The sequence below is a fragment of the Haplochromis burtoni genome, unplaced genomic scaffold, assembly GCF_018398535.1.
Source record: "Haplochromis burtoni strain Fernald_Lab_line unplaced genomic scaffold, NCSU_Asbu1 Contig_126, whole genome shotgun sequence".
Classification (NCBI taxonomy): Eukaryota; Metazoa; Chordata; class Actinopteri; order Cichliformes; family Cichlidae; genus Haplochromis; species Haplochromis burtoni.
Window position 1 is genome coordinate 163,677 of NW_024582487.1, and position 15,339 is coordinate 179,015.

At 38.4% G+C, this 15,339-nt stretch overlaps 1 protein-coding gene across 6 annotated transcripts in view; it reads right to left on the minus strand.

Moving 5' to 3' along the window:
* Window positions 1-15,339, minus strand: part of col12a1b (collagen, type XII, alpha 1b) — a 149,016-nt gene that overhangs the window by 132,188 nt on the left and 1,489 nt on the right. For 5 of the 6 annotated variants that reach the window (XM_042224027.1, XM_042224026.1, XM_014336010.2 and 2 more), the window contains exons 3-10: window positions 11,772-11,888; window positions 9,527-9,670; window positions 7,195-7,254; window positions 5,685-5,948; window positions 4,459-4,623; window positions 3,093-3,266; window positions 2,586-2,876; window positions 1,202-1,804 (exon numbers count right to left, since the gene is read on the minus strand). The exons of the other annotated variant lie outside the window; for it this stretch is intronic. In XM_042224027.1, the coding sequence (XP_042079961.1) occupies window positions 1,202-1,804; window positions 2,586-2,876; window positions 3,093-3,266; window positions 4,459-4,623; window positions 5,685-5,948; window positions 7,195-7,254; window positions 9,527-9,670; window positions 11,772-11,888 (1,818 nt within the window). The remainder of the gene's footprint in view (window positions 1-1,201; window positions 1,805-2,585; window positions 2,877-3,092; window positions 3,267-4,458; window positions 4,624-5,684; window positions 5,949-7,194; window positions 7,255-9,526; window positions 9,671-11,771; window positions 11,889-15,339) is intronic. 6 annotated transcript variants of the gene reach the window in all.

The following is a 15,339-nucleotide window of genomic DNA, read 5'->3' on the forward strand; positions in this document are numbered from 1 at the left end:
ATATATATACTAATGAACTGTGGGCTGTTTCATACTCCATGGTTGGTTCTGTTGAGCTACCTCGTGCCAACAATTAAGCAATGTTTATTCATAAAGTCCTCTGAATGTAATTTAGCAAATGTAAAACGGAATAAACGGATAAAGATCTGTTTCTATCCATCAACATAAAAAATACCATTGTCTGCAAAGGAAATCAGAATTCAGAATTCATCTAAAACAGTATAAAACTTGTGTGAAAAAAGTTTTCGGGGTTTTTAAAAAATATATTTTTTGTATATTTTGCACTGAGCGTTTTAGCTTTTGCACTGTACTCAAATGTGACAGGGGCTGATCTGATCTGAATGAAGGTGTTCAACTCATGAATCCTGAGAACTGAATCCTCCAGTGTAACTGAGAAGCCAAAGAGGTAAAAATGCGCTGAAATCAATCATAAAGCAGTACATTTGTTGCAGACTGGTAATTTCAAGACCGAGATCAACAGTGAATGGTTCAAACCTTCAAACTTAGTTTTCACAGAATTATAATGTTGATGCTGGAGTATTGGTATACAGTTCATAGGGTATACTACAGCTTGGCATTAAAAGAAATCCTATAATTATGATGCTGAATAATGTTAATATGCTCTTGATTTCTGGCTGTAATTGAAAAAAGAAAACTTATGCAAACAAAAGTAAGTTCCCTGACTTCACGATGTACGTCTTGGACATTGCCTAGCTGTCCTTTTCAGACTTTCTATTGAAAAAAATTTGTGTCCAGTCACTGTTTTATACTATCCATTATTATAGATTATAAAGAATGAAATAAAGCAGATATCCTCAATCGAAAGAAGAGTAAGAAGTAAGTAAATTACAAAGACTTCTGTGGTGTTTTGTTGTTGTTTGTTATTTCAACCATGTTCATGTTTGATAGGGATTCAGTGTGTAAAACTGATTAACATCCAGCATTACAGTTAAAGCTAGGATGTACACAACTACATAAAGCAACCTGAATTAGATTAAAATGAGCATTGCTTTCTTTTTTTACATAAATAACACAGTCCAAATAAAGACTGGATTAAAAATAATATATGTATCCATCAAAAGAAAAAATGAAATCTTATGGAACTCTATAACCCTAAACACAAAACACAAGCACATTGGTCAAACAAAGCCCAGCATAGCACAATGTCATCTGCATAGAGGATTATAACCACATTACTTACGTCTCTGGAGGATGTTGCGGAGTTCCTGTTCAATCCGGAGGCAGATGGACTGAATGAGTTCTTTGGAAATCCTCTGGAAGGCATCAAAGTCTTCTACAGTGTACACATGGGTCTCTGCAGGTGGATTAGCAATGGCCTCAAGCTCACTTCGCACAGCATCCTTAACACCCACAGCAAAAATCTCCACATCAGCATTTCTCAGCCTGGTGGCCGGCTCTTGGAAGGCATCGGATGACTTTCCATCAGTGATGAGGATGGTGACACGAGGAACATTGGCACGTGCTCCTCTGGCAGCCTGGAATATCTTCTCCTTGACATAAGTCATGGCCCTGCCGGTGTTGGTGGAGCCGCCACGGTATGGGAAATTTCGCACAGCCTTGACCACGGCATTTAGATCGTGGTGAGTGTTCAGGTAGAACTCAGGGTGAGGATCCCTGCTGTACTGGACCAAGCTGATCTGAACTTTGTCAGGCCCAATGTCAAAAGTATTGACCAACACCTCTAGGAATGCTTTTACTTTGGCAAAATTTGCCAGACCAATGCTATAGGATCCATCAACCAGAAGGACAACATCAGCCTGCACATCCACACCAAGGGAACATTCTGGATAGACAGAAAAAAAAGTACAAAGTTGACTGTTAAATTCTTTACAATAAAGGTGTTTATTCTTGTATAAAGTTGATATTGAGCTAAAGAATGGTGGTGTTGAGAAAGTCTTAATAGCATGTGCTAGTCCTCTAAAGATAATACAACATTTGAACAACATGTTACAAGAGCGCTCATAGACAAGTGAAAACTATAATTGATTAGAATTTGGCTGCTTTTTCTAGTCAAATAGGCAGCAGTGCACAGTTTCCAGTGTGGCTGCAAGTCACACTGAGGCCCCCTGAGGTCTAATCAGGCATAATACTAGCTCTAACTCTATCCCTCTGCTATCAGAATTTGGTTTTTTTAATTGCTTTCCAAAGTCTTGGCAATCATTGGAGAAAAATAAGGAAGTATTCTAACTAACAAGCATTGAAATTTATGAACATTTATTCCAAGAATCACTTTTTTTTGTTTTTAAGATATAAAATTAGTCTTCAGGACTAGAGCTAGAAGTGATGACTTAGACATCACTGGTTTAAATTTAGTAAGCTTTTTATGGACCTGTTCCCAAAACTTTTTGATTGTCACCTGCAATTTGTTTAGTCTGACATGTGAGCTGATACAATGTTTCCAGGTTTCTTTGCATTATTTACAGCAGAGCGTTGAGTCAGTACAGTTTGCCAGAGCCTGCCAATTAAACCACTGATACACTTACAGACATTTTATTCATTAATCTATGCCGGTAGTCAAAGAGAAGTCTCTCTATAAACTTTTACTTTCATTGTTTGGTACTCACCCAGTGAAACTCTAACTGGCAGAGTCTTCTGCATGGCCGTGATGGGCTCGCTGGGTGTCAATCCCTTCAAGGCAAACAGAACGATTTGGTACTCTGTATCTGCCGAGAGACCTCGGACCACCACCGAGGTCTGGCCTGCGCCCACATACAGTTCCTGACGCATGCTGCCAGCCATCATGGGGATCAGCTGAATCTTGTATCCGGAAACATCTCCAATAGAGGGGTCCCACATCAACCGCATGGACTTTGAGATTACCTCCTGGACCTGGAGATTAGAGGCTGGCTCAACAACTGCAAAAATCAGAGATGGAATCACAATTATAATGTCATATATTTGGAAAAATTAAATAAAAAATAAGAGACAAAAAATAAGAGTGTATACTGCAATCTACATCAAACTACAGTTTCAACCATATTAAAGGGTAAAAACAAAGGTACAAATGGCAAGAGAATGTTTTTTAACAACTCAGACTAGGCATGAAAGTAGCAGTTTTAAAGATGTCTCACATTCGTCTCCACTGACTACCACATTGAGCTGATCTTCTACACCAGCGCACATCCGAGTAATGAGCTGTTTTTGCACGTTCTTTATCATGTCGAAGGTGGCCACACTGTAGATGTGACTGCTGTAAGGGGTAGAGGCCATTAGCCTCATCTCCTCTTCATCTGCCTGTTGGATACCTACGGGGGAAAAAGACAAACCACAAACTCAAAGCTGTGATAAAAGCAGAGTGGATGGTTCTTCATGAACATGTGGAAATTGTTGTGGTTTTCAATGCCGGCCAAATTTAGAGATGATTCCTCATTTTGAGCTAAGCTGAGGCGACACCACTGAATTCTTAGCCATCCTTGTAAACTCACTGGCATTGGTTGACGAGGTAACGGGCGCATTTGCTCCAGGTCTGTAAATACTGGATGAAATGAACAATCTGTAACGAAGTTAAGCGAGCATTTACTTTCCACGTTTGCATATTAAATGCTCTCTTTTCTGTTCCACATTGGTTGGAAAGTCTGACAACATGGGCAGTAAATATGAAAAGGGTTTATGGTGCTATACTCCTCTGTAAAACTTTGACACTGTTGGAAGAGTTGTATCCATGCATAGATTTAAGTATGACTAAGACAGCTGGTATCCTGTGAACTTTCTTATTGAGAGAGGTACTTACTAAAAAAATATTTTAGACAGGGTTAACTATGATATGGGTGAAAGTTCTTTCATAAGTGCCTATTTGCTGGGGCTGGGGTTTAAACCCAACAACTTTTTGATTAGAGGCACTGAGTAATTACCATTACTTCCTGCACCATTCAGTGTTTCTATAAAACACGTGACCTTAGACCCACAAAAGTTAAGAACTCATATTTGCCAAAAGAAGACATGTCACTGTAAGCTTTGCCTTAAGACAACTCCACCAAACTCCACCTTTAAGAATCCTTTTAAAGCTGGGATAACCTCCAAAAACATGATGGCTAGCCCGATAAATTGTCTCTAGGGAACGTAGCAGGAAGTTTACAGTGGTCCTCTGACAAAAACTAAAAACCATTAGTGTCTCGCTAAGCAGTTTTCTATCATTGATCTGTTTCCACTGACTGCAAAAGATGAGCTATAAGTCCTGAACCACCAGGCCTCTTTAACTCCATAGCAACATCCCAGTGGTGTTTCTTCGTCTGAGTTTGTGGAAAGTCTGAGCGAAACTGGAGCATAAACACACATAAAACCTGCTATCACTTGCTTGTAGGTTAACGATGTAGGAATTTAACCTTGTTCCATTACTACGTCACCACAGGTTGCTTTTGTTACAAACCCCTGCTAAAAGCATTAAATATGAATGGAAAATGTAATGTGGAGTGCAATAAAATTGCTCTGGCTGCATACCAAGGACAAAGATCTCCACCCCCGTGCTCCGGAGCTGCTTGGCATAGCTCGCCACTGGATCCTCAGATTTGCCATCTGTGATGATCACCAGCACTTTGGGGAGACTGTTTCTGGCGCCGGACGCCTCACTGAAAACATTTCTCAAAACGTAGTCCAGAGCGTCACCTGGACCAATGAGAGAGAAGAGTTTTACTTCATTGGGTGTTCTTAGATTTAAATTGTAGAATGATGAGGAGAAAAACAACTATTTGATTCAGGAAATCTTTTTGTAGACCAAAACTCAAACTCAGCAATAAACCGACCAGCAAAATCAGAGATATCACAGAAGGATGAAACACAGCACATAATCATGATGAGAAATCCACCAGCAAACTTTTTGACATTTAATTCTCTGAGGTACCTTCATTGATCATGCGCTCCTTCAAGTTTGATATAAACTCCATTTTTTCTTTCTCTTTTCTTGACGAAATTTTATATTACTTGTAATCTTCTTGATCTGTCTTCTGAACATTTCATATGTGGTCTGTTTCAAAATTTGAGGATTTAAAATGAGCATGGTCTTAGCAGGAATGGTTCAAATTCAGTGGCACTCCTGGCATTTCTCATTTCATCTTGCGTGCACTATTCAGGCACTACTTCACTCTGCATACAGTTACTGTGAGCTACTTTGCAGCCCACCTCTAATCCAGCTCTTCCATTTCATGCTGTATCTGAATTAATCATTGTCATTTCTCTTATTATCAATGCCTGCTCTGTTTTGTCAGAGGGTCCTGCTGCTGCTCTCTTTCCATGTACACCCATGGAAGGGCGGGGAGGTCCCAGATCAGAGTGATCTCGCCAAATTTAAATGACTTCACTTGCAATAACAATCCCGTTTTGACTCAAGTGGCCCTGACAAGGCTGCTTTATTGCTTTCTCGGCAAGTTAAACTGTGTGTAATGTGATTATAATTTTATTTCCCTGTACTTTAATGGATGTGTTTTTAATTCCCTTACATCCCAGAGTTTTGCCTGCATATTTGTCAAGTGAGCCAAGCGAGACACACGTGAAATGAGCACTCACCTCACAAAAACAAATCAGTCTTTAACAGCCATGTATTAAAAAACGATTATTCTTGCTACCAAAGATAAACATCCCCCTTAAAAAGGGTGTTACTGATTGAAAATGTCCCAGGTCAATTTAACTCCACAGAAAACCCAAAGAACTGAACAGCATCAACAGGTCACCTGTGTTCGTGTTGCCTCCTTTGTATGGCATTGAGCCGATGGCCCGCAGAAGCGCCGGTCTGGTCTGATGTTCGTTCAGGTTGAACTCAGTCCTGGCGTCATCACTGTACTGGACCACGCCTACCCGGGTTTTTTCCTCGCCGATATGAAAGGCTCCGGCAGCCGCAGAGATGAAGGAGCGTATGTATTTGAAGTTTGGCCTGCCCACGCTCCAGGAGCCGTCCACCAAGAACACCACATCGCCGATGATGCTGGCAGAGCATCCTGCAAAAAAAGTTCAAGAATGAAAAGGAAGAAAACGCTGAACATTAAACAGAAAATGTAATTTTTCTGCCCCCATATGTGAGTAATAGCCTTGGACTTTAGGTTTATTCAGTGGCAGTACTTTCTCGATAACGTTTATATTCTTTGTTGAGACTAAAAAAAAACCACTCAGTGTTATTTTAGATTAAATAATGATTTGCATTGTTCCACTTTTGGCTCTCTCGTCTGAAAGTCAATTTGAGTGGATTTGTTTGGTTAATGCTTGAAATTAAGGCCTGAGGGTTAAACTAAGATGTCAGTAAATATCCCACTCATGAAGTTGAATCCTGTACATGTGCCAGAAAAAGCATTTGCTAACAAGTGACTCAATGAAGCTTCAGAAGTTGCTGGCTACATCAAAGATCATCACGCCAAACAGCTCAGCAGTGCTGGTGTTCAAGTCCTGCCACTGTGTAGACCTGAATGTGGATGTTTCTTCAGATTTTTGGGTTCTTCTCTCTAACGTTAGAACCTTCAGCTTCCAGTATAAAGTGGCATACTTTTAGTTGCCTAATCCTAAACTTTTAAACAGACCTTAACCACTAAAATTTTACTTGGGGGTGTTAAGATGTTGGATTTACTCACATTCACTTTTCTCAGCTCAGCATGTTTTAAAGTCATTATTTTTTGTTAATTTAAACACTGTTTGTTGAACCAGACTTCATTGTCTCTCCTCTGCCCTGCTTTCTGGGAGTTTCCTCGTGACTTTCCCCTCATGAAGAGAAGGAAAAATCTGCACAACCTCGTCATCGTGTGCAGAACGGGGGCCAGGGCAGCAGTGGCAGCAGCAGCGCTCTTGTAAATCAGCATCTGTAATGGTTTCCACTTCTCTCAGCACTTCGGGGCTGGGTTCAGCTCACTCCCACAGCTCCAACAGCAGCAACCTCCCACCACACCTATGACCCCCGCCGCACTGAGCATGTGCAGCTTCCCCCGTATTGGCATAACTGCTCGGCAGGGAACCAAATCGATGACCAAATCCTTCAGAGATTTATGGGGGCCTAATTTTGATTATTGCTATACAATGGGGTGTTTGTAGAGCCTTCCTTCACTGCTAAGCTCACACTGATGAACACCGCCCAGAAGAAAACCCACGAACAAAAAGTCGAGGAGGTACGGCAGTGGATTTATGACTCATCATTATCTGAGTAGGAAGTGAAACCCCTGGTCAAACTAAGGTGTGTAATAAGTGAACAAAAGTACTCACTGGCTGAATCTGAAGAGTCTGGTTTCCTGGAAGTTCCTCTTGTGCTTCCACTAGATTCAACTGAAAGACAATAAAACAATCGCGTAATTACAAAAGTCAGTTCATATCATCTATTGTGCTGAAATTATCCTCAGGAAACCCAATATCTTTACAGTGATGACATGTTATGAATCATTTTCTGTCACTGTTTTTCTTCATCTGAAGGCAGACCTCTGAAATCAGCCCAACTCTTGTGTTTTAAATTTCCCTACGTAGGATTTATCCTCTCATCAGAGAGTTTCTTGAGCAATTTTTCCTTTTTCGTGATGCAACAAACTTCCAAATGAGCTCCCAAATGGAGAAACTGTCAGGTTGATGTCATAGTTTGTGTAGGATTTCCAGCATAGCTCAAGCTCAGAGGGCTTCTCAGATCATCAGTTGTCCCCACCAAAAACTGCTGCCATGATGTCAGTGAAGACCTCAGTCAAAGCCTGAAATCTGGGTCAGTGTCCCATTTCATACTTTTGCTTGTAAACATCATAAACATGGTTTAGGCCTATCCCTGGTTTGACAATCCCAAGAAATCCTTCCTTCCTCTGAACACCAAAGTGCTTTACATTTTATTTACAAGTTGTTATCTTTAAATGTCTTCAGTCTTTTCTATTGGTTGATTTTTAGCTACAAACCTCTCCTTGGAGTGGTTTCCTCTAACTGCTGTTCATGAATGAGTAAAAACCATAATCAGTATGACTTTATTCCTTGTAAATTCTTTCTTCCTTTTTTTTAATGATCAAAAATGGTAAAAATGTCTTTATATGGTGTTAAATGAATCTGAACTAGGGCCAGGCTTAAAAAGATATCTAATACCTCTTAGTGCAATAAGATGGTGCAGTATGTTAATACAAACATTATTTGAAGGTACTTTTTCAAAAATGACATTCTGCAAAATGTACATAGATCTTTCACCAACAGGGGCAATGTGTTGAAATGTGTGCTGCTGTTATCCTTTGGTATGATTCCAAAAACTACCTTTAATTATGCTGTCCCTATCTCCTGGAAAAATCTGAGCTGATTACTATGTGGGAATTTAAGTCGGTGTTATAGAACTGAGAAAATAATACTGGTAGACGTTGCGTCCACTGACTGTAGCGTTTGACAGTTGTATTTGTGTGTTTATGCTTAGATCAGTTATCTTTTAGGCCAGGTAACTCTTGAAAATAGGTTTTTAATCTCACCAAGACCTTTACCTCAATAATAACAGGCTGTAATATTTCAAAAATGTCTTCAGCCAAGTGACCAAAGTGAATAATGAAATTTTATCTTTTGGTGCTGGAACTGTTGATTATGGTAAAGTAATATAGAAGAAAAATGTTGATGGAAATCTGTGGTAGACACGCTACAGGTTGCTGTTTTCCAAGTGCAGAGGAACAAATTGTTTTTGAATTGCAAAACGGTCAAAAGAAGCGATGCCTACTTATAAATTCTCATTGCACAACTTAATGTAGCCATTATTTTTGCACAATACAATTTGAGCTGCTCTTGTGTCTTTTTTCTGTAATTAGGTAGTGGTAAACTGTTCAAAAAAATTCTGTAAATAGTAAAACCCTCCCTTCTGCATTAAAAAAATTCACCTTTGAAGTCATGTTGTTCATGCTGTTCCTCGTGCCTGTTTTCAATTGTCTTGTTTTTGCTTTCGAATTTATGGTATCAATGAGTAAGCCAAAGACAATTTTCTGTCTCTCCTAAGTAACTCTCAGACTAATAACCAGTAAAAGCAGCAGTTGAGAAAAAAGGCTCACCAGCACGATTGCTTGGTGGATTTTTTTCTAGAACTTCTGACCATATCACATGGCACCAGCAGAATGGAAACTGTATACAACTGGAATCTGTCCTGGCTGGCTCCCTGTGCTGCAGATTTGCTTAAATCTGTCAAGTCAGACTTTTAGTCTAGAGTTTTTAACTTTGGCAAAACTAAAAATTGTCTTAACTGACTCCAAATGTCATGCTAAATGGACCTTGTGGTGAGCTTGCTTTGTGATTTACTGTTTCCAGGATAAAGAATTAAATACAAACCTATTTTTAAGTCAAATGAAAGCAATTTAAATAAAGAAATACATTTGAGGTTGTTTCCTTGAATGACGAACAGTCTGCTGCACTGAAACACCAAAATACTGAAACGAATGTAGAAACCGAGCAATGTTATTAACATATACTGGTGAAAGGGCAACACCTGGCAGGTGTCTCTCTGTTATCTTCCACACTCGGTGTTAGTTTTTAGCTTTTTTTAAGCTTTTTACGGGACATCTGGCATTGATTTCCACAAGCACACAAATGCAGAGACACGGTGACTCACGTGTGATCTGGCCGGAGATGGGCAGACTCTGCTCTGATCCAGAATATGCAGTTATCGTTACGACATAATCCACATCTGGAGTCAGGTCTGAAATGGAGGTCTTAGTGGCAGATGCAGGCAGAGTAAATTCTTTTGTTGGTTCTTCTACAAGAATGCACAAAGTCAGAGGGAAGTCATTAGGAAACTATTACATGACTTGATTTCTCCAAGAGTCAATACAGGGCTTCAGAAAAACCTGATTTCGACTGCTGACCCGGGGACTGGAATAGCCATGTAAACACACAATAGTACAATCGATTTGATAAAAAACCAACTTTCTTTGTTACTATAAAACACACATTATTTTAACCCTTTAATTCCCCTGAATGTTCCATAAGATGAATGCTAATTATTTGTTAAAAAATATCTTAGCCTCAGTTAATAGAAATGAACAATATTAACAGATTATATTTAATGTAAAAACTTTCTCTAATATTTCTGTGCCTCTAATAACTGAAACTATAAAACTTACAAACTAATTTTCAGTTACTTTTTTATTTAACAAAAAACAGAAACATAAAAATATTTACTGTTATATATTAGGCCTATTTCTTGACAAAATATATCAACCTTGGTGTTTATCAGTTACCCATCCTAGCTTATTTATTTAGTATTCGTTTTTAACATCATTTGAAACATTTCTAGGTTGACCTTTTTGTAGGTTGACTTTTTTTTAGATAAAAATGACTCTTGTTTTGCTATCTCCGCAAAAAAAAAAAAAAAAGATAACTGGCTAATCTATTTGCTAATTGACATGAATAGAAAGGCTAATGTTAAAGTTAGCTATATGGGCAGTTAGTCAAGGTATGTAACTGTTATCCGTATTTCTTAGTCAATATAGAAGTGCAAGCTACATTTTTGGGGTTTGGTTAGCTAGCTAATAGTATGTAGCTGTTACAATTTGTTGTTGATGAATATACATATTAAAGCTAATATTAGTTCTGTTACTTAGCTCGTTCAGCAATAGCAATGATATGTCACATTCGCATCATAGCCTCATCAATTTAGTCCTTGTAAAGCCTTCATGTTGAAAAGCTAATAATCTCAGTACCTGTTTCTTGTCAGAAAAGATCTGTTATTGAAAGTAATATGCTACTCACTTAGTACACTTTCTTAAGATGGCTTTTGAATAGCAATTGCCAATAAATAACTAAACATTAGCTCTGTTAAATAAAAAAAAGTGTTACACTTACTTTTACTTACATGTTTGTATTTAAACTGATGCTAGTTCTGTTAACTAGCAATAGTACGTCCCTTACCCGTCAATGATTTAATAGTTCTGTTAATTAGTGTCTGTGTTTGATCGTATGTGAGTGGACGTTAATTCTTTTAGTTAGTAACAGCACATTGCATACCCCTGTGAGTGTTTGAATGTTAGGTGTAAATGACATATTTTTACTATCTACATTTGACTTTGCTGATGTTAGCTCTGTCAGCTATTAAAAGTATGTCTGTGTTTGATTGTATATAAGTTGATGTTAATTTTAGTTAGCAACAATAAGTCACTTACACCTGGCAACATTTAAATATATATAAGCTAAAGTTAGTTCTATTACTCAGTGTATGATGTTAGTGCTATTTTTTCCATGCATAAGAAGAAACTTGTACTCACGTAAGTTTTACTAACAATTTTTGAAATTATATAGAATACAGAAGTCTTAGTTGAGGACATTTTACAGGGTTCTGAATGATGATTCTGAAATATGAGTTGGTGACTATCAGCATGCAAACTAATGTTAGTTCTATCAGTAAGTTAGTATAATATAGTACAAGTATATATACTCTAAGGCTGTGCTTTGTGAAGATGTTGAAACAGCACATGGTCTTTCTGAAAGTGGTGAGTTATTTTGGGTAAAGTCTTGGATCATTTGAAATAATAGCTCTTCTTTTTAAATCTATGCATAAATATCTCAGCTATTACATAAAAGGTCTTACATGTGCATGCCTGAGCTAAAGTAACACAGATTGCAGTTTGCAATGTCAGTGCTGGCAAAGTTCAGCGCTGGCAACCAATGATAAGATTTCTCCATTCATAATGTTTTTCCTTTTTTATCATTAGAAGCTCCTGGAGCTAAACTTGTGTCTGCAGAAACCTTTAGATAATTGCGGTAAGTGCTGAGTCCTGTCAGGTTGAGTGAAATCTTTATGACACTTGTAATGTTACAGGCATGGCACGACAGAACCTGCAGGTTTAATGAGCACCAACCTGTGTCTGAGGTCACTTCTATTCTGTAACCCTGTATCCTCGACCGTGGTCTCCTCCACATCATTTCCACTGAGTTCTCACTTAAAATCCTAAATCTTAAGTCTGATGGAGAGTCCACTGTGAAGAAAAAACATCAATGCAGTTAGCACTTTATCTTTAAGAGCGAAGTGTATTGTAGTGATCATTATAAAAAAGGACCAACAGTCAACACTTCCAAGGTGAAGTTAGACAAGTTCACTGTTGGTGCAAACAACACAAGACGCACCAAACTACAAATGAGAGGAAAGCCATTTTGAAGACAAAAAAATGACCTCCGTTTGGCTCGTGTGGCTACAATCAACAACTCAGGCAACAGACCAAGACAACAAACACAACAAACACAACACAACACAACGGTATCTAAAACTTAGGAGGGACACACAGAGGGTTCGTATATGAGACCTGGTGAATTTTGGGCGTGATCATGAATATGGAAGCAAAAAACAGGTCAAATGAATTTTAAGAGCAACAAGCGATGGCATGTATTTAAAAAATGCGTTTGAGGAGTCTTTATTCGACTCGTATGGGATTTACCCTCACATCTTTTATGTAACATTTTAAAATCTTTGTTGATTGGTAAAACCAGAGTTATAAAATTAAGACAACAGCATCTAAAATGGAAAATTCAACATCAAACACTTAAGACATGAAACATAATCAATCATAAATGGTATTACTGACACCATTGTTCAGCCACATAGCTTTATTGTGAGACTTTTTTGTTTTTATATCCTGACATTGCTAATTCAATCTTATTAAATGAACTTCATTTTTTTTTTTAAATATTGCATTGATTCAGTTTAAGGAATTAAAATTTGAATGATGACTGTTTTCTGATTAAGATTTCACTGCTATTGCCTGGTGTTTAAATTTGAACATTAACAACTCAACATACAGTATTTCCCAACTCCATAATTACATGGCGATCCCTAGAGGGAACAGCCACAATAATAATGATAATAATAGTAATAATAATAAAATATAATTATATTTAAAAAATATTCAATTGTTTTGGCCTGTGTTTGCTTCCGTACCTCTCATGGATGCAGATAACAACGCCTTTTAAATATTTTGAATCCTGAAATGTTTGTGGCTGGTGATGTCGTTTTTTTTTTTAATTTTGAAAATCACCAGTCACGATCTCCTCCTGTCAGCTAACTCCAACATGGACTGACGGACATCCAGCAGTCTGTCCATGACCTCAATCCAACACAGGATGTTGAATTGACCAAGAAAGTGCTGATTATACAATGGATAAAGACCGGAGTCATCACTCTCATTGTCTCCATTGCAAACCTCATAAAAGAATACACAATGTGAGTGCAGACATGTGTACATCTTTTTCTTATGTTTCCAAAGAATCTACACCAGAGGTTCTTAAACTATTTAAATTTAAAAAAAAAAGGATTCATAATCTACCTTTGTTGGAAATTTACCATACAGTTAAGACTCCAAGAATACTTCTAGGATTCGGATCATAGTTTAAGAACCACTGGTCTTTGTCATGTTAACCAGCAATCCAAATTGACATGGAGGATAATAACTATATTTATTCACAGAGCATGTCTCTAAACGTATGTTATCAACTTCTTTCCACAAGCAACAAAACAAGCAGATCATGCACGTGTACATGAAAGTTGTTGACAACAACTTAGGACAATGAACAAAAAGTTTCCATGTACACGAGGGACCACAGACTGTTTTTAAAGAAATATTTTAAAATGATATTCTTCAGGTTGGGGTGCTTATTTATGATGCTCTAGCTTGCTATCAAGATAATACACAAAGATGTTGACTCTAACTTGGTGCTACAAAAAAGGCATTCAGTCACAATATGGCTTTAAATAGCTGAATATAAACACAACTGTCTGTCTGCCTCAGGCACAAAAGCAGAGACAAATCTGTTTCTATAACAGGAAGTGTAACTTTGTTCCTGACAAATGAGAATAACGGTTTTCAGTAATTTCTTTCTTGTCAATAAATCCCACACAAAGCTCCCAAGTGGTTTATATTTTTCAAAGTGATTGAGTAATTTCCAAAAACAGCTGTTCAAAGCTGAAGATTTTGGCGAACATACAGGAAAGCACACATTTGGGACTATATTTAGAGGCAGATTAACACAAATATGGTGCCCATGTTTGCCAGAATCAAAAACTGAGTCCATCAGTGTTCCGAGGTCTACAGTGGAGCTCTATAGCAAATAGAAATATTAAAGAAGGTGACTTATTACCAGAAGGAAACATCTGCTGTTAGTTTGGGTCTTTTTGTGGGATTGGTTGACTGTAAAGAAAAATGCACGATAAACCTCTGCATGTAACAAACAGGTGGAAAAACTGTGTCTAGTTCTTAATCTTTTCATGCTGCAGGAAGTTTATCAGCACATGTTCGCAGCGGGTAACCTGAGCTCCGGAGTTTGTAATCATCTCATCAACCTTTCCAGCTGCACGGATTAAATAAATCTAAATACAGATGATCTAGCTACAGTTTATAGATTAGCCGGGATTTCTAGACCACCAACCAGTTGTTTTTATGTTAGTGTGGGGGAGGGGTGAAGAATATCACTGTAAAATATTGTCGTGAAGCCAAGACCTGGGGGGTCAAGGCTTGACCGGGGAAGGTTACAGGACGTTAAAAATGGAGGAACCACCAACCTGGTGAATCAATTCAAGGGCCGCGTGGGGGAGGGGGCCGCTGCTTCTGTTTCCGAACGGGGGGTATCACAGCCAAAAACTACCCGACAAACTTCAGCTTTTAATCCAGACACACACTGTTACCATCCACACGCACATTCATCCACATTTTAAACACATCCAGGGCTCGGTTCTAAACTGATTTTATTCTGCAGTTCTTGCTCTGAAATGGGACTGTTTGGAGCCGAGCCCTTCCCGTTTGGAGGCTTCTTTGTGTTCAAGGTGTTTCAGCCTTTAAGTCCGGCCCTAGCATCAAACTATTGTGGAATATATGTGACCCATTACTGTGCCGTGACCCCTGGAAAGGCAGCCAGGGGCCCCCGTTGGGACATTAAAGACAAAGAGGGGGTCTCAGGAGGTCAGAAAGTCTCTTGGAAAGGAGAGAAGAAGAAACTTTCCTTCTTTCTTTTTGTGAAAGAAGGAAAGTTTTGTGAAACTGTGCTTTCTTCTGCTTTTATTCTGGGATGATCCAGATTTCAGTGCAGCCAGTTGTCTCCTGCCCTAACCTCTGAAACCTCTGGAAAATAACGCGAAACTCATATTTTGTCTTTCCGTTCCATCAGGAGAAAAGACGTAGGGAGGAAACTTGGCTACGTGCCGCCTGGGCTTTTTCCTTTTTTCCTCTTCTACTTTTTTTAAAACTGGAGGAATGTAATCTGTAGTAAAAGGCAGTCGGGGATTTCGAGCAACGGCGCCTCCTGGCGTTAAAAACTTAGACTGCATTTAATTTTAATCACTTTTTTTTTTCTTTCAACATTTAAGAACAAGACTGCTTTGGTTTTCAATTACAGGAAAAAGGTGATGATATTCTCACCGTATATCTGATTTTTTTTTTTTGT